This window comes from Hipposideros armiger, unplaced genomic scaffold (genome assembly GCF_001890085.2).
Source record: "Hipposideros armiger isolate ML-2016 unplaced genomic scaffold, ASM189008v1 scaffold_145, whole genome shotgun sequence".
NCBI classification, from domain to species: domain Eukaryota; kingdom Metazoa; phylum Chordata; class Mammalia; order Chiroptera; family Hipposideridae; genus Hipposideros; species Hipposideros armiger.
The window spans coordinates 658231-677186 of NW_017731495.1; the positions used below are offsets into that span (position 1 = coordinate 658231).

An 18956-nucleotide genomic window follows, 5' to 3' on the forward strand; every position below is an offset into this window, starting at 1 on the left:
TCTTGAACAGGGCCTGAGCTGTGACCTTCAAACATCTCTAACTTGGCCCTTCAGTTTTGGCCTCCATCTACAGATCCCTACCCAGACGCCTTTCCCAGGCACTGTACAATTCCTCACTCAGCACCCCACCACTATACTTCTCTTTTCTCCATGACATCCTTGTATTCCTTTCCTGCATCAGGGAAGTCTTCGCTCTACCTCAGAGGAGAAAGAAGTCTCTTTATTATGTGTTTTCTTTGCACCAGGGGCCTCTGCTTTTCATAAATATAATTTTTATGTATTTGTGTGATTATTTAAAGCCCATCTCTCCCAAATGCATGTGATTACAAACTTCATAATGTGGAGGACAAGTCTGCTTTTTGCATCATTACACCATCAGTATGGTGTAAGTGCTCTGCTGGGCACAGGGCAGAGCTTAAAAAAAATTTGTTGACTAGTAGAACCACTACATTAAATAATATAGAGAAAAGTAGGTTTTAGATTCTGCTGGCCTCTCAAACTCATTTTTTTTAAAGAAAATGTATTCATTCATTTATTTTTGCTGAAAAGGAAAATTACATTATATATTGCTTACTCAAAATATTGATATATCTTATACTAGCTTGTCAAATTGAATTATTAAATTTGAGAACTCCCACATACATTTTCTTTAATCAGGCTATTATGGGTTTTCCACACTTCCCATCTTTCAAAAGAGATTACTTTGACTTTGACTATAGTGAGCATGTTCTTCCACCATGATGAGCCTATCCCAAGTACCACTAAATTCTACCACTTTTCCAGAATTGGAACCATGATATGGAGAAAAACTCAGCCAATATTAATTTATAACAGAGATCATGCAAGTCTGTTAGGATGGAAAACACACTAACATATGCTTAGAATCTTGTTCAAATTTTTAAAATTAATTATTAAAATTATTATTACATAAATAATACTTGTCTGATGTTTTTTATATATACTAGATATTGGCTAGTAAGTATGGTAAGAAATAGTGAGTGCTTTGCATAATTCTGGGATTTATTTCGCTCCCTTTGTGTTTGTTTTTTAAGTTGCTGGCAAAGCTGGATCAAATTTATTCTTTCTAAGATGATGCCTATATAATTTATTTTATGAAATGAAATTTATCAGCTGTAGTGCTTCCTGAATCCTTCTTAGCCGTAAACATTTTTTTTTATTGACCAACAGGAAATTTTAAATACAAAGGACTAAAAACATGATTTATATATTTATTTTGAGGACTTCAAAAATGATCATGTTAATCACACAAGGTTTTTTTGTTGTTTTTTGTTTGTTTTCTTGTTTGTTTTAGACTGTATCTTGGTACATTATTCCTGTAAATTTTAAGATATAAATTTTACTCTGGATTTTTTTTTATCCTACTGCATTTAAAGAGAAAGGTGACTTTAAATGGATGTGATTCATAACAATCTTCAGTTTCTCAATGAGAAGATCAACTTCTGAAACAGTCTTATGTGTTATTTCATGTTTCTAAAGGCATTAGCAAACTCTCTTAAATGTGCTATTTGAACTCCATGGAATGTCCTTAGCGCTTGTCCTCTGACACTGGTCTCATGACATCACTTCTGTTCCTGCATATGGATTTTCCTTCATTGTGTAGCTGCCTCATCCACTCATGCATTCTCTTACTTGCTTTCTCACTTATTGACCCATACAATTGTTTAGCAAATATTTCCAAGTTTCTACTATATGCACAGTGCATGAGAATGAAGGACACAAAGGAACAAAAGGGACATTTCGTTCTTAAACTTGAAAGAGTTACCATAAAACCATGTTAAACAAGTCAAAAAACTAAAAACTGTAGGAATTTAGAAAAAAGGTGTTTGTTGGCTCAGATTATTTTCTAAGAGCATCATCATAATAATAGCTCCATTAATAGGCTCTGATTTTTCATAATATATATCTTAGCCTTTTTTGGAAAATGATAAAAATGCAGACAATTTAAAGAAAAAGAGAGGTAAAATAGTCGCTGTTTGTTCCTAGCGGTCTGTAAGTTAGATTGGTGTATATAATTTCACTTCACTGATATTATTCAGTGAAATGCAATCGTTTCAATGAATTTTTTTTAAAGAAGAACCACAGGATTGAACTAAGTTTTAAGTAATACGCAAACTATCCCTGAATTCCTGAAAAACCTGTTACGGGGAGAATAAAAACCAAATCCAAAGACAGTATTAAGCTTTCAAAGGACACAACATTAACTTTCCAAGCTTCCACTTAAAGTTCTCTCATGTTCCTCTCTCTCATTTTCTTTCCAAAATGCATTCTGAAAAGAAATTGTAAAAAATATTGCAGTGGGCTATCAGGAAGCACATTTTCAAGGTCCTTCGATGAAATCACTTGAGAAAGGGTCCAGATTTACATTCCATTAAAGAAAAAAAATATATAGTATTTACATAGAGGTGATCGTAAACTTAGCATTTGACTTTTATACTTCTTTTGCTTTCCATTATAAGCAATAAAAATTGAATTTACCAACAATAACAAAAAATGGAGCTTATAGGCTCACTTATCTTTTTTTATTAAAAAAATAGTCCCAGCCTATAGCATGTAAAATTTGGTATAATGAGCCTTGATGTTTCAAAAGCTGATGTCAGGGGACAGACATGGTTCACCTCCAATCATTTTAAAACAAGCTTTTAGTGTAGGTAGCTATATTGGTAGAGAATATGATTTAACAAAATGCAATATGTTCGAATCCATGTAATGAGAATTATTTGAAAAGTGAATTCTTTTTGTTCCTGATTTATCATTTAAATTCACTTAACATTTCTCCAGCTTCTTTCTTTTGGTAACCTAATAGAAATGGAATTTCAGAACCCTTATACAGCTTGGTCACTACCTCTGTCGTGTGTAATTAATCAGCAGGGACACTACAGAGGCTTGCTTAGGTCTTTCCTCAGTACTATTTTACAAGTTACAATTTTAAGCTTGTTTTGCCTCAATTTTTCCCCAGTGAGGTAAATGATATACAAATTTTTATCAACTTCGAAAAGGATCACTCACTTGATTTTTTATAGCATTGTATATCCTGCAAAATGTGCCACATTATTATTTATTGTCTGTGCACATAGATTTAGGATCATGTACAAACTAGTATGAATGTATTGATTGACTACCAGTTACTTTTTAAAACAAGAAGTTAGAAAACCACAGAAGTTGTTTGACAGGTGCTGATTTTTTTCCCCCTTAAGGACTGATTAAATCATCCTAAATCAGTCAAAAATTCAAACCATTTAGATAAAATAAGTATATTGTTAATTCATAGAATAAGGGAAACAAAAACCAAACATTTCTTCAAAAACATGATTCTAGTCAGTGTTTGCTGCTGGGCTGGAAAACAAAATAAAAAGATGCTCCCACCCCATCTTTGGCATCCTTTAATGTCAATGCCACTTGCTGTGATTTGTGCTGGGCAGGGGTAGTCACTGTCCCTTGATCCCAGTCCATTTAACAAGTACCGACACTCTGGGCATACTGTACAACAAAATAAATACATTAGCAAAACCATTTCCCCCTTCATTTCAGCCCAAGCATGAGAGATAGGTTACTTAAAATTCAAGTGCCAGGAAAGCCTATTGTAAAAGGGAAATATTTTCAAGTGAATGCCGTTTGATCTTTTTTTTTTTTTTATAGGGGCTCCTACCAGCCTCTCTCCCTTCCTCCCCAGACCCTGGAAACCAATTAGTCTCAGCACAGAGGCCACAGATCAAGTTGAAATGGCTCCTTTTTATTTTTAGGAGATATAATTTCAGCCAGGATGTCTAGTCAGTTGTCACATAGTATACTTAGCACACTTCTCACTCACACACACATCCATTGGGTTTTCCTTTGGAGAATGCCTAGATCTTTGAGTCTGACTCCTGGAAAGGAATTAGATCTGGTTGCCGTCCAAATCCTTCAGCTCCGACAATGGCATAACATCACAGGGCCACCTCATCTTTCACGGGAAGCCTTGCCAACCAAGTTTTCTAAAAGCCTTCTCTTCCTAGTCTTCTGTCTTCTAGCATTTCAGTGGCTTTCCCTTTCCTTAAGTCGTTTGCATATAATTCTGAAAACATTCCCCCCCCCTCCCCATTATCCAAAGTAGCAGAGAAAAGGGTACGAACTTTGATTTTTAAAACGTTTTTGAAGGGCTTATCTTTGGGGGAAATGTGCCCCAAAGACAAAATGAAAACAATTAAGAGTCTGCCTCTCCTCACCTCCCTATCCTGAACCTGCCGTACATAATTCATGGAGGTGAAAAGATTATCAGCTGGGTTGGCCTTTTCTTTCTCAGGAACAACATTACAGAGAGAAAGGGGTGTGTGTCTGGTGAGTTGAAAGGCTTAAGAAAGGGTGCATAGCTCTCCCCCAGGAAAGCCTAAGCTCAGCAGATGGGAGGGGACCCAGGGTCGCCTTTTTTGGTCTGAGCTGAGTGCCCCAGCCCCTTGCCCTGCCCCAGCCGCGAGCTCTGCGCCCTGGAGCTGTGCCAGGACTTCATACAGCGCCTGACAGGTCGGTGGGTTGGGGGGGCTGGATGTTCTCTTTGCAGAAGACGCCCCTTTGGAGGGAAAACTCCCTTTATTGTCCTGGGGCTCCGTAGCACCCCCTCCGCGGTCCCCTGTCATTTTCACGCTGATCACACTCATGATGATGAACTTGCTGCTTAGCTTCCTGCCGCCTGCTTGACCCGGGAGCACCAGCAGGCTGCCGGCCTCGCCCTCAGGTCCCTCCTCCTCTTGCAACCCCGGGGCCTCGGGGCGCCGGCGGGGGTTCGAGTGGGCCGGGGCGGCAGGAGCGACGCGCCGGGGCGCGGGGTCCTGCTGGGGAGCGCGCCAGGAGCGGGGCTCCGACCGCCTTGCTTCCTGGAGCTCTGCTCCTTTGACCCCAGTGGCAGTCCCTGTCACTGCACCGCTCGCGCTCCCTCCGGCTCGCCGCGCCCTCGCTCCCTCTCCTCGCCCCCTCGCTCGCTCTCTCCACAGATCGAGGTTGCGCTCGTCGTTTCTCCCCCCGCCTCCCTCTCACGCCGCGCCCCCGGCCCCCCGCCCCAGCCCGCCGCGGGACCTCCGAGGTCGAAGGTTCTGGCCCACCCGCGCCCCTCGCCAGCCCCGCGCGCCCCCGGCGCGCCTCCCGCCGGCTCCGCGATGGATCGCCTGCTTGCCGGGCGCTGAAGGCATCCCCGGGACCCGGAGCGCAGCCCGGGAAAGGTAATCCGCCCCGGGAAGGGAGGCGGAGGGCGGAGGATTGGGAGGAGGAGGCCGGGCGCCGGGTGCCGAGCGCGAGAGGAAGGGAAAAAAATGCACACACAAAGCGGAGCCCGGGTGAGAGGTGCCTTGTCAGAGGCGCGTGCGGGGGGCTCCCTGGCTGCGGACCGCGGCTGCCCCGGTGCCCCTGACATTCGCGCGAGCGGACACTTCCCGGGCAATTCGGAACCCGAGGAGGGCTTCTGTTCTACCCCCGAGCGAAAGCTAATTCTTTTTTAGGTGCTGTCTCCCTCCCGCTCCCCATCTTGCCCCTCTGCTCTTCTCCCCTCCCCCCAAGTCCTCGGCCCCCCGACCTCTCGGGGTCCCCGCGTCCCCGCCCCCTCCTCCGCGGGGGTTTCTTGGGAGGGGAGGAGAGGGTGTCGGCGAGGGGCAGCGGCCAAAGCCAAGTGGCGGGAATGGGGGTGGGGACGAGGGCACGGCGAGCTGTTTACTAGAAAGTCCCGGGGTTATGTGTTCGAGCCGCCCCGGCCTAGGCCCGGGTGCATTGTGTTGGCCCGAGCCCCGGGCGCCCGCGGCGGCCGGAGAGAGGTGCGGTGGCCGGGAAGGCGCCGCGCAGCTTTGTGCTCGGGCTGCGCTCCACGGCCGCCCCCGGGGCCGCCCGCGCCCGCGCGCCGCTGTCGCGCCGCGCTTTTCTCGCCCTGACCCCGCGCCCAGACCTCGCTCTTCTCTGCCGTCTCCGGTCTTCACGATCGCAGCCTGCGGAGCGAGCTAGTGACTCCGGCTGGGCGGCGGGGTACGAGCAGCGAGAAAAAGTAACCGCTGCCGCCGGATTTCTTCTGGAGAGAGAGGCAGGAGTTCGTTGCTATTTACATGTAACAGGGTTATCTTTGTGGAGCCTTTGAATTCCAGGGTTTTGCGGCCTAGGAGGTGAAGGGGGCATCCCCTCCCCCCCCTGGAGTTGGGGAGGGGGTTAGAATCTACAGCAAGAAAAGAAATTAAGGATGTCCCAGTGGGGGTAGATTTAGAGCACATTTACGTCCCCTTCAACACATCCCAAATTAAGTGCAAATGCAGGTCATGAAAAATGTGTAATTGATTGGAGATGCTGCAAACAAACACAAACAGGTCAGGGTGGAAAACACAAACAAAACTTTAAGTGAAAGAAAAGATTTCCGGGGGTGGGGGGGGGAATCCGTGGCCTCCACACCCCCTTCCAACCCTCGCTGGCTCCCTCCCTTCCTTTCTCCGCTGCTCCAGGGAAGCAGCCGGGCTGCTGCCCAGCGAAGAGCCGGGAAGCGACGGCCGCGGCTCCGGGCGCGGGTTCCGCTCTGAGGGTTCAGAGATGCCAACACGCCCGGGAGGCTGACGTCGGGGGCGTGGGGCTACGATGCCTCTGCGAGGATGGCGCGGTGTCAGAGCCATTGGCCGCCAGTGGTCATCAATCAATCCGGGGCTGGGGGAGAGGGAGAGAAAGAAAGACAGGCGCCCAGCGGAGCCGGGGGCCGCGAGCGCCAGCGCCAGCAGTGCCAGCAGCGGCGGCGGCGGCGGTGGCGGCGACGGCAGTGGCAACGGGGGACTGAACGAGTAAGGCGAGCTGGTGCTCCAGGAAGGAAGGGGGAGCTGTAGCCGGGACGAGACGGCCGTGAGCCGGGAGGGCAGGGCGCGCGCGCGCGCGCTCGTGTGTGTGTGTGTGTGTGTGTGTGTGTGTGTGTGTGTAGTTGGTGAAGCCCTCCCCAACCCCCACCCCCGATTTAAAACAAACACACCAATCCAAAGTAGAGAAATCCGCGCCCCCCGCCCCACCATATATAGACTCGACGCTTAGCCCGAGGCGCGGGAGAAAAGTCCTGCCCTTCCTCTCCGAAAGAATGTGCCAGCCGGGTGTCCGCAGTGCTGGAGACAAGTTCAGGTGTAAGTGCGGCGAGAGGGAGGGCGCTATGTGGACAGAGGCACGTGGAACTTTGTGCATCCCTCCAACATCCCTGGCAGACAAGCTGCCGGGAAGGTTTGTGAGCATCGCTCCGGGATGCAGGGATGAGTAACTGGAGGTGGACATAAAAGGGTAGGGGCGGGAGTTGACAAATCACTCGGTCTGTGCGGCAGAGGGAGGAGAGCGAAATTTGGCGGAGTTGGAACAGGCGAGTTCCAAAGTCTGGACAGGCGCTCTGGCGATCTTCTTAGGGCAAGTGAATAAAATGAGCATCCTTGTTTAAACGACAAAATCGCGGGCCCCCTTCTCATAGGCTATGCCGTGCGGTGCTCGGGTAGAGAGGTCATGAGTTGTTGCTTTGAAACTTTTGGTAAATTGGACTGGTGTTTAGGAGATGGAGACAGTTATTTAATTCCTCAGCTTTTAATCCTTTCATTGCCAACCGACTTTAAAAGGCTTTCCAACTAGATTCCTTGAAAAAGAAAAAAAACATTGCACGTTGCACAGCTTAAGGGACAGAAGTGATTGCTGTCTAGGAAATGCAAAATGTGCTCATATAATTTTTTTTAAGAGAAAAATCAAACGAGCACCAATGTAAACGTTTGGCAGTGCCAGTCCGTTTTAGATTTTTCTTTAGAATTCCTGACATTTAGTGCTATATTCCTTTGCTTTCTGGAGCAAATGTGTTGAAGTATAAAATTAAAAATTTTTTAAAGAATACTGGTCACTTTCAATATTATATGTAAAAAGTAATATAAGTGTGATGAAGATGAGACACTCCAAAATCTGATCATTTGGAAGCTTTCACTGCCTAAAAATGTGAAGCAAGGTGATGCAGCTTCTTGATAGTTCTAGGCAGCATACTGTTCTGTTTGTTTCACGCTGTTTTCAGATTTCTCGGGTTAGAGGAGGGGACCATTGTCCTGTCTGTGAGGTTTTTTTTTTTAAAAAAAGGTTTTAACCACATGTTGGTGTGGTTTAACATTCTTAGGATATGTTCATTTTGTGATGTGAGTGGGGGTGAACATAGCATTAAAAAAAAAAAAGCCTTTTCTTGACTCGCCTGCAAAGGTTCCTGTGAAAGTTTTGAAGCTTTTTGCCTCAGTCTGACATTTTCTTCAAAGAACTCCAGATTAAAGAAGATAGACGCTGCAGGTGCACTGTTTCGATAAAACATTTGAAAGAGAACATGGTAAAGATGAATTCAAATGAAGTGCCAGCCACCCATTTAGCCCTTCAGAGTTCTAGGGGCCTGTGCTTGCTGATGAAAAGATGTTCTGTTTGTCCTGCTGGGGCAAAGGTGCAAAGGGACACAGATGTTCACCTGACAGAAAAGACAATCCTACGTTGACTCTCCGATACAGTGGATCACTTAGGGGTGTGAATTGATCACCTTCTAAGTTCTGCCTCTCCTAGGCTTCCAGTGGAGTGTCTAATGCTAACTTCTGTTAGGTCACTGCTTAGATATTTACGTAATAGGTATGTATGCTTTCTTTCTAGTCCGTTTTGCTTAGTTTAATTAGTGAGTTTTCTCCAAAAACATTTAAACTGTTTCTGGCACCTGGTGCAGAGATGGTTACTGAGAGGTCATGATGGTCTAGACATGAATTTTGTTTCTTTCGCTTCTTAATGTTCTGTATTTCACACAATAGACATTGATGGCAGGAACATAAGAACTGCCATGTCATTTTTACACCACTCTCTAATTTGTGCAAACACTAAGTTCTTGCAGTCTGAAAAATGTGTGTTTTATTCCTCTGTGCTTTGATGGCTAACATTCTTTTTAATGACAGTCATTTCTATAACAGGAAGATGTTTTCATTTGTATTTACTTTTCAGCGTGGCGCAATTATGTAGTTTTGTGCTTCAGCAGTGTCTTGGTACTTTGTGTCTCAAAAGAGAATTACAGTACTTAGAACAGGACTGCAATTTGAAGCAGGTGTTGTGTTTTACTGTTATGCAAAATAACAGTAAAATATAATTGTGGGGGGAAATTAAGGAAACAGCTGCAAACTTGGTATGAAAACTGCTACATTATGATTTGTAAGCAGTTCTTATAGCTATTTTACATCAGAGGAGCAGGAAAAGATTTTAATTTCGTTAATCCTACTGGCCTGGTTGTCTATCAACTGGTGCTTAAAGGAAGGACTCAAACCTCCCATGAAGTCAGGAAGAAGAAAGAGAACCCAAAGTGAGACTTTGTTGAAAATGCCAGCGCACCAGGGATTCCTCTGTTGGCAGTGCTTTTGTACATTAGGAATGCAGGCAAGGTGGGTGTTGTTTAGCTCGCTTCGCTGAGATGAAGAAGGCAATGATTTGAGTAGAACGTGGTGGAATGTCTTAGCCCAGCCAGCATATGGAGGACTACACAAGCCCCGGGTTGTAAAATAATAAAATAAATGGCCTATGGCAGGCCATCTGCCTTTTGCTTGATATTTAAGGTGCTTCATGCCAAATTTAAATCTAATCTTATTATTCTAAATATTTTTATTTGAGATAGCAGCTAACACTCCAGAGCTTAATGGTGCACACGGCAAACGTATTTTGCTGTGGAGCACTTAAAGCAAGATGGGTGGGTTACCCCAGGGTTACCCAAGGACTGTGCCACCCGCTGCTGCCTCTCTGCAGCACTGATCAATTGCAACAGCCTCGATGCAGGGGTGCGCTTTCCTCAGTCTTTGCACACCTGCTAAAAAAATAAATACCTTCATTTCTGAACTCAGTGCAGCAAATCATAGACTGACATTTAGAAAAAGATGCCACACTAATGGAAACTTAAAAAAAGTGTGAAGCCAACTATTGAGAATTCTGCAGCAGCAAGCAAGAATGAGGACGTAGATATAATGGCCGCCTTCCTTTACTACTCCCTCCCAGCTCAAAGAGAGACCGGTAATGAATGCATCCAAAGTGGTGGTCCAAGCCTGGACGTGTATGACTTTCCCCTGAGTGACGGTAGTCTTTAAAGAAATTGTATCACATTGAGCAAGAAGGATTTGCTTCGCCATAAAGTTTGGGGCTGGAGTGGCGTGCATATGTATCCCAGGCGTTGAGTACCTATGTATTTTGGGAACTGCTTGTGAATGAAAAAATTATGTGCAACATGTGCATGTGTGTTTTGTGTAGCATAGGTACACACCAGTATTGTTACCAGCAGAGCATTTTAAATTTACATTTGTCATTGCGTTATGTGGCTGTGTTAAACATTGAGATTCCAAATTATTATATGACACCAACTTTGTACAGACCAAATATTCCAATTAGCAGGGAAGGTTTGGAAGAGTCTCCACTCTGAGCACAAACCATTTATAGTTCGACACCATGGCAACTGTGGATATGGCCCTTCTGTAATTCATGTTAAGTGCCATAATTATAATTAAAGAGGAAATCTTAGTTTGAATGCCACTGACATGATTTGCTAGCAGCCCGCAGTGTCATCTGCAGTGTCATGTCCACTCAGAAGCACTTGCAGGGTAGAGAGTTGGAAAAGGTTGTATCCACGAGGCAACAACACAGAGGAAGATTTTCCTGTGAACCAGTTTCATGTGCCCGTGTCACACTTGATGTCTCTTACCAACACCCTATTTTGTCTTTGTTCTCATTGTATACATATATATTTTTTTTCCAGAAACGCCCAGCGGTATTGATGAGTAGATCCTTGGGTTCAGAGGTTGGCTGACACGCACCATGCCTGCTTCCATCTTTTGCTCCGGAAAGTTGTGAGTTGCTCATGCCTATAAAGGAGGAAGGATGGCACATGGGGTTCCCTCTCAAGGCAAAGTTACCATCACTGTGGATGAGTACAGCTCTAACCCCACCCAGGCCTTCACGCACTACAACATCAACCAGAGCCGATTCCAGCCGCCACATGTACATATGTAAGTATCGCTCATGAACGTAAAAGAAAAAAACCAACTAGTAATCAAGAAAAGAGAAATAAAACAAGAAAGTCACTAATGACTTCTGCCAGGGAGAATAAAAAGTATATGATTCGCAAAACAGATGTGTGTCTGTGGTTTCAAACACAGCTCGGAGGAATCTCCTACATCTGTGTAACACTTTGAATTTTCAGAGTCTTTTCAACCACAATTTAACATTAGATCTTCAGAGCCTCTGAAGGGTGGTGGTAGGCTGCCCACATTTGATGAATAAAGAACAGAGAGGTTAAGGTATTTGCTGAATGCCACACAGTGAAGTTTTAGGCAGAGTCTCCTGACCCTTAGTTCAATTTTCTTTCCATTGTGTTGCTTGCCTCCATGATGAAATATTTCTTGAAAATTTCTGTGGTTTTTTTTTTCTCCCTCACCTCACCCCACTCCCCCTTTACATTCAACTGGGAAATAGGCCTAATTGGGACTAATTGTTCAGCCCCTGCTCAATCCATTGTCTTGCCTGTTGCTAGTGGAACGTGTGTTGCATGCCGCAGGACTCAAACAATATGGGGAACAAAGGATTGAGGGACGGAGGAACACTTGGTTCCAGGAATTGTACTTTTCTCTCACTCCCTAATACTATTGAAGTCCTGTTGCGGTTTAAACTGTTTAAGGAACAAAGTGTGGGGGAAATCCAGAGGCGAGGATTTTGCAGCACCTGGATGCACACCAGCTTTTTTTCTGTTCCTCTGCTACATACAGGATGTGCTGGGCTTTCAGAAGACGGGGCAAAAGGTCACCATCCCCCCCTGTTTATTCAAGGCCTGGTGCCCATTCTCTGTTAGACTTTCCAATGTCTAACATGAGTCTTTCATAGTAGGGCTGAACCTCTTTGAAAACTATTGTATAGTCAAGAGAGAAAAGGAGGTTAGGGCTCTGTTGACTGATTTTGCCAGTCCTCACAAAATTGAACTCAGGGCATGTCCTAGTAGCAAGCTCTTTTTTTAAGTAATTGTTTTATTTGGGCATAAAAAAAAATAGGACTTCCCTCCCCCAACCTCCCCTCTACCCCCCTCAAGTTTAGAAACTCTAATAAAACGAAAAGATCTTCTCTTGACGGCGGGTGTATTAGTGTAAAAACTAGGAGGTTACTTTGCAGGGATATTCAATAGAGCCACTCAATTACCTATGATGGGATTTTGGGGGAAAGATAAAAAGAAAAAGAGGAAGACATCCTTCCAAATGGTTAGGGCTAAACTATTTCTAAGAATTATATACTTTCTTTAATTCAGGATATATTCATGATTATGAAAGATTGCTAACATGATTTTAAGGAAAGGTTTTTAAGGTGAATAAGAATTTTTTTTGTTAAGATGGTTTTTCTCAACAGTACTTATGTATTTATTTCAAATATTTCTTTTATTCTACTTCTAATAATTTTTTTTTCTTCAAGTATGTTATAGAATTTGTGAAAATGGACTTAAGATACCTTGAGCTCTGTTTTGTTGGGGTGGCGTTTTGTATTAAAGAATTGCAAAGAGAACTTTGTGGATTCTGTCTCTTTTCAGGCAAAGGAAAGTATGTTTTGCCCCAGATTCCTTGGAAAGTGACTGATAGGGCATCTCAGCTTAGTCTTCACTTGTTCGTGGTCCTAAGATTCCACTTGTGAAATGTGAATGCACAGAGATATTTTAAAAATCAGGTAACTTGAGAACTGATCTTCTTAGTTCTAGCCATGAAACGTTTGAAGGATCAAATTAGACCTTTTTGGGGAAAAAAAAAAGGCTTTGAGAAATGGGGTTTGCAGTGGCAGCCTAGACAGCTCCTTGGAGTAGAGGATTCTTCTATGGTCTGGGTCCAGCTTGCCTTTTTGAGCCTTTCCATTTTGATGATATGCTTTCACTGTTTCTCATCGGAGACACTCACATTTATGCTCTGCTCACCAAAAGCCTCACAGCCAGTTCAGGCTCCTCTACACCTGTGAAACCCCTTTTCTGTCTCTCCCAGTCCAAACTGACTGTGCTACCCCCCGTCCCCCAACGCGATGCCCTAGTCACTTGGGGCATGCCATACTACCTCCATTATTATTTCTGTCTCCCTCTGTATCTCTCTCTCATCATTTGTTTCTTAAAGGCAGAGATTGAGCAGAGTAACAGGTGCTCAGAAATACTGATTGAATGACTGATTGATCCATCTATTGATTTGATTGTGCATTGAGATGAGGAAATTATGTTTGAGATTTGGAGATGTTCACTGGAGTTTTTCTGAGCTGTTTTAACATTATGTGAGTTTGCATGAAGGTGCCTCTCTATCGTCAAGATACCGGCTCACCTTTATCTCGTCTTTACTTTTCTGTGCTTGAGGTCCTGGCACAATGGCTGGTCATACTAGGCGTTCAAGTATCTTGGTGAAATTTGATTGTGTTATATTAAAAAAAAAAGGATTGCCTTTAGTCTAAATAGAAACTTAAATTGGTTGAAAAATAGCTATAAAATATTTAGTCTAAAATTTCTTAGTTTTTCTGAAATTTTCAGCATGTCATGCAGAGCTTTGCTCCTGTCCCTGAGGATATTCTGTCTTTTCCACTTGAATAGTTGCTCATTTGTTTTGCATGGGATTCTTAAAACATTTGTTTTCCTTTTTCACTTAAACTGAGGTCTGTGAAGACCCGGGACAGATCACCTGGATTGGAGTTAAAATCCTGCTCCCTTAAGTGATCTGTTGTTTTCTTTCATACAGCCTAGTTGGGGTTTTGTCACCTTAATTAAGGAATAGCTCACTTTCCATTTAATTCAGTTAGTCTCACTTCAGGTTTGTGACTCACCTTGGGCCATTTACTTCCCTTCTCCAGGTCTCAGTTTACTCCTCTGTAAACATTTATACCAAATAATAGTTATGGATCTCTTAGTTCTGACATACTAAGATTAAGATTGCAACTAAGATAATACTAATTTGCAAGGTGGTGTTGTGGGGGCAACACAGATACATAAGACTTGATTTCCATCTTCACGAAGCTCATCACCGATTTCATAATTGTTGCTCAACTGGCTGTAAGAGGTTTACTGCTTTCTCTTACTTTGGTTTCACCTGTGAGTTCTGATGAGGCTACCACCGAGTTTTCTAAGAACCACTGGCTCCTATCTCTGCCTATGACATTGGGAATATTTTTTTGTTAAAGAAAGCAATCCTATATGACCTTGAGAAATAAAATTAAAGCATGGCTGGAGTTGGCAGGGCAGAATTTAACCTAGAATTTGTGTGCCCCTCTTACCCGGACTCTTGAACACACTAATAGATGTGATGATTCAAAACCAACAATTAGCAGGGCTTCATTTTTCTACAACCCTTTCATCTTCCTGAGAAGGCTGTTGAGAAAATTATTTAGTATCTTTATTTAATGATGGTGGTAGGAGGTACTCAAGGAGCCAATGTAGATTTGAAAACACTGTAAAGATTTTGCATGTTTTTAATTATCTGAGGCCTTTTGGGTAGGGCATCCAACAATCTCAGTCTTCACATGGAAAGTCTCATGTTCTGGGAGACCCCTTAGTCCCACACTAACCAAGATGGCTGGTCATCCTCACAAAGGTTAAATTCCTCACCTTTGTCTCTAAGGATTGGTTGTTAGGAAGCAACAAATCAAGGTTTATTTTCAGTTTTAGTCACTTTGCTTGTCCGTATCTTCGATTGTCAACACCCTTGGAATTTTAGCTCTGGTTCTTTTATACTTGTTTTTGGGAGACAGTGTAGCATGGGGGTCGACATCTCCAGTGGAATCAGAGTGTTGGATTTAAAACCTGGTTGTATAACCAACCATGGGGAAATATATTAACTTCCCTGTGTTTTCTTTTCTCCATTTATAAAATGTGGGCGATAATAGTAGTACCTATCTCAAAAGGTTGCTGGGAAGGTTAAAAGCAGTATTACTTGTAAAGCTCTTAGAGGAGTACCTTAGTACGTGATCTATACCCAATAAATGTTAGATGTTATCGTTAATGATTGTTTTATTGATTTTGTGTTTTTTATTTTGAGCTGTGTCAATTTATTTTGAAAATCAGTAGAGTATAAATAAATGAATAAATGAGAAAAATCCCTCCCTGGTAAGTTTTGTCCAGCAAAGTTTTCTGGATGGAATTTTTGGCTGTCAGGGTTGGCATGCATCCTGACTTTTTGGTGTCTGTCAAGATCATAGACAGTTTAGGAGTGTCTCACCTACCTCTAGTTACTCCATGGGAGTGACAGTGTGACAGTCCTGGGGCCAGGGAGGGAGGGGGGAGAGGAGGAGGAGGAAAAATCCCATGATCTGAATGTTGCCTGGCTGTTCTCTGGGGTATCACAGCGACCTTTCTCCACTTGGGCTGGTCTCAGGGCCTAGTACCTCCACCAGTGTCTTAGGCTCCCCACCTGGCTGTGCTTAAAACAGAAGCATCAAGAGTTAACCATAATTAACCAGGGTTGATTATGGGCAATGCTTGGGCTGGAGAATGAGGACAATATTCACATGGTAGCTGAGAATGTGGTCTGAAATCAGATATTTCTGTACAAACGCTGATCCCACCAATTATTGGCTTAGCTGGGTGGTGATGGGCAAATTACTGAATCTCAGTCTTCTCATCTGTAAATGGGTTTAAGGACCCTTTAAAATGGTTGTGAGCATTAAATGAGATCATGTATATGACATATAGTGCCTGATAGATAACACTTGATAGATGTTTGGATAATATTTATGGTCTTGTCCATTTGCTGGTGAGCATGAGATAAATGTTGTCATCTTCCTTTCAGAACTGGTTGGTGGCATAAAACCTGACAGGTCCAACTTGTGATCTTGTTGCTTTGTTGCATTATACAGCATCTGTCAGTGTTTGCTTGGACATTGCTAATCAAAAATGATCTGAAGTGTTTAGGGTATTTGGGTGATCATGCCACATTCTTATAGGATTCTGTCTGATCAGAAGTTTCATTCTTATGTGGTAGGAAGTAACTGTTGGTTTCAGGGCTGTATTAGCTATCCGTAGGTACAAAAACAAAGTTACAGAAGAGTGTTAAAGAATGGTGCTGCTTGGTCGAAAAAAATAAATAAAAGTGTGTGGAAAGATAAATACCAACATTTGGTGATTATTTAGGGAATAAACTGGGAAATAAATTTTGGGGAGGGAGTATTGGGTAAAGGCCTTTTAATTTTTATTTTTATATACTTTATATGTATGTAATACTTTTACATTTTATTTTATATGCTTTATCTTTATGTAACACTTTCACGATAAAAACACTTTTTAAGAAATGATAAAAATATAATTTTACAAGTCCTTCTGCTTTTGTATGCAAGATTTGCATTAAAAGCCCACTCTGCTGCTCATCTTTCTTTGGGCCTGGCTTCCCTGAGTGACACACTCTTGTATTTTATGTTATAATCAAGGAATAGACCGAAGGCTGTTCATTGGTTCAATGTAATTCAACTTGCTCATGTGTGGGGAGATGAGAGCAGTGCCAAGAACACTGCCTACTTCTTAATCCTGTACCTGAAGGAGACGTTTTTAAGAAGTGTCTTCAAATTCATTTTTGGAAGCCCCAAATTATACAGTGTCAGTAAATAAATGGGTGACTGTAGGACACCATTTGACAATGTTTCTGGGAACTTGGATTCTAGGCCTGGCTTGGTCATTAATTAGGTCCATGATCCTTAGCAAGTTGGGCCTCTCTGGAGTTCAAGTTTCTTACCACCTATTGGGCTTGATGCTCCTTAGCATCATTGCTTCTCAATGCCAGTCTCGGATTTCTAGTTCTTATCTTTTCTTTTGTCTATTGGAAATTAAGAACACAAATCCCTCATCATTAGTCGTCTTCTGTAGGAAAGAATGTAATAGGGAGACCCCATGGGGATATGGTGGAGGGAAAATGACCCCTAAGTCTCACACAGAGGAAGAATAATATCAATGAATGAATGAATGTCTGGGGCTCTGGAAAACTGCTAACTTGACTAACCAAGGTAGAAATTCATCCTTTGCTACGGAGCTGGGCTGCATTAGCTGTTTGGAAGAAAAAAAGAAAAAAGGAATTCTAAACATTTTTCTCTTGGTAAGCCGCTTTCTCATTCTCATTACAAATTTATCACTGGCCTGCACATTAGCATGGCCATAATTTTTGTTAATGTTTTCAATCTGAAATTCATCATGGAGATGCTGAATGGCCCTTTTAGTTTGCACTCATATATAAACACAGGGTATTTTTCTTTTCCTCTCTCATTTCTTTTTTAAAATAAGTTCTTTTTCCTATACACTCCCTGAGGGTACTGATCTTGTGGTCCGTGACAGTTCAACTTCATTTTAGAGCTGACTTTATTCCTATTCTGTAGATTTCTTTGTTTGCATTCGAGCATTAAAAAGGCAACCTAGAGTTAGATTTTTTTTTCCATATGGATTTATTCTTAGAACCATAGTTGGATGTTGCATAACTGAATAGTATTTTTTGTTTGTTGGTTGGTTACTTAACTCTCTGGGAGGGTAAACAATAGTGACAAATAAAGTAGATTCTCTGTAGTATGGTATTCCTGGATTTCAAATTCTGAAATACTTACATTTATAGAGATAAAGATTCATAGGGAAAAGTGTGGCCACACTTAATGGATACACATATCCGGAAACTGGGAAACCATCAGATCACCTTTCCTTAGGAATTAAATCTATCTCCTGCTCTAAATACAGGTTGTTGTTGTTTTTTAAACTTCTTTCATGGAAATGTTTTGATAAAAATACACAAAATGGCAAGGCAAGCTAAGCAGGAAGTAATATAATAGAGAGTCTGTATTTGAGAAATATTTAATTTTAATTCTGAGATTTTAGAGCTTATAAAGATGTAGATTTTAAGATATAAAAACAAAGCTAGTACTACTGAATCTACAAAGCCTTATGTAACAAACTCTAGGCAGTTTTGAACTGTGTTCAAAGAGGAGAAAAAGCTCACTGAGTCTCAGAGCATCTATCCATCAATTTCTTTTTACTCCTTTGCAGTATTGCGTTCCTTAGCTCTTCCCTTCCCATGGCTTTTTCCTGTTTAGAGTTTCATGGCATAATGAAAACGAGATTTTTCAGTAGCTGTCCTGGCATGATCAGACTATTATTTCAATATCAGTACAGACAAAACTACCATACTTTTGCAGACCACCATGTTAGTCTGCCTTTTTTTTTTTAATGTAAAAAGTACACTTGGAGGCTTTGTCTATGTAGAAACACTAACTCTGCAAAGAGGAAACTCTGTTGGATTTATTGGCCCTTGCAGTATTTGGGTCTGCATATTTTTGTTCTATTTTGCTTTGAAGATTTTTTTTCTAATTTCTGCCTCTGTAGAAGAGTAAACTCTATGCAAATAAGAAAATGCATTTTTGCAGGCTTTTCATGTTTTTCTTCTTTACCAAGAATCAAGAATATAAGCTCCTCTAGTTGGTTTAAATTTTTGTGTAGTTTTATATTAAATAGTAAAGCCCTTGATACTAGTGAAAACAAAAAGTAAAAGAAAAACTAACACCATTTAATAAAGTAAACAGGTAAATTTTCAGTACTTGATATTATTAAGCTTTAAAATTCCAAGTGAGAATTAAACCACTCTTGAAGTTCCTCTGTTGGCCATGGCTTCCTTAAAAGATTGCAGGGCCCTACATCATAACATGGACTTTACTCCAACACATTTATTTCTTTGTGCAGACAGTCTCTGAAACCTTCTAGCTTAAAGATTTGATAATTTTTGGATTGGAAAAATATGTTTTCCCATCTTGCGGTGGGCTATTTTGGCATTTATGCTGATTGGCTAAGAAAAGTGGCTCACTTGTACTATTTTGTTTTAGGTATTTGGGCTACAGACCAAGTTTCAAACCGTTTACTTATTGTACACTTAGTTTAAAATGTGATTTGCACGAAGGCTTATAACTGAAATCAAGAAAAAAATTAAGTCTCCCAC

General features: G+C 42.2%; 1 protein-coding gene across 9 annotated transcripts in view; it reads left to right on the top strand.

Annotated features, from left to right (window-relative positions):
- The first annotated feature begins 4811 nt into the window (after positions 1-4811).
- Positions 4812-18956, top strand: part of MPPED2 (metallophosphoesterase domain containing 2) — a 187466-nt gene continuing 173321 nt past the window's right edge. For 2 of the 9 annotated variants that reach the window (XR_002124892.1, XM_019650701.1), the window contains exons 1-2: positions 4812-5210; positions 10763-11012. Coding sequence is in view for 8 of the 9 variants with exons in the window: in XM_019650701.1 (XP_019506246.1) it covers positions 10885-11012 (128 nt within the window). In the remaining variant the exon portion in view is untranslated. Of the gene's footprint in view, positions 5211-5287; positions 5325-5403; positions 5487-6070; positions 6792-6962; positions 7119-8397; positions 8617-9385; positions 9408-10762; positions 11013-18956 lie in introns of those variants that run through there. The other 7 variants (XM_019650708.1, XM_019650705.1, XM_019650704.1 and 4 more) reach the window with 7 other exon arrangements.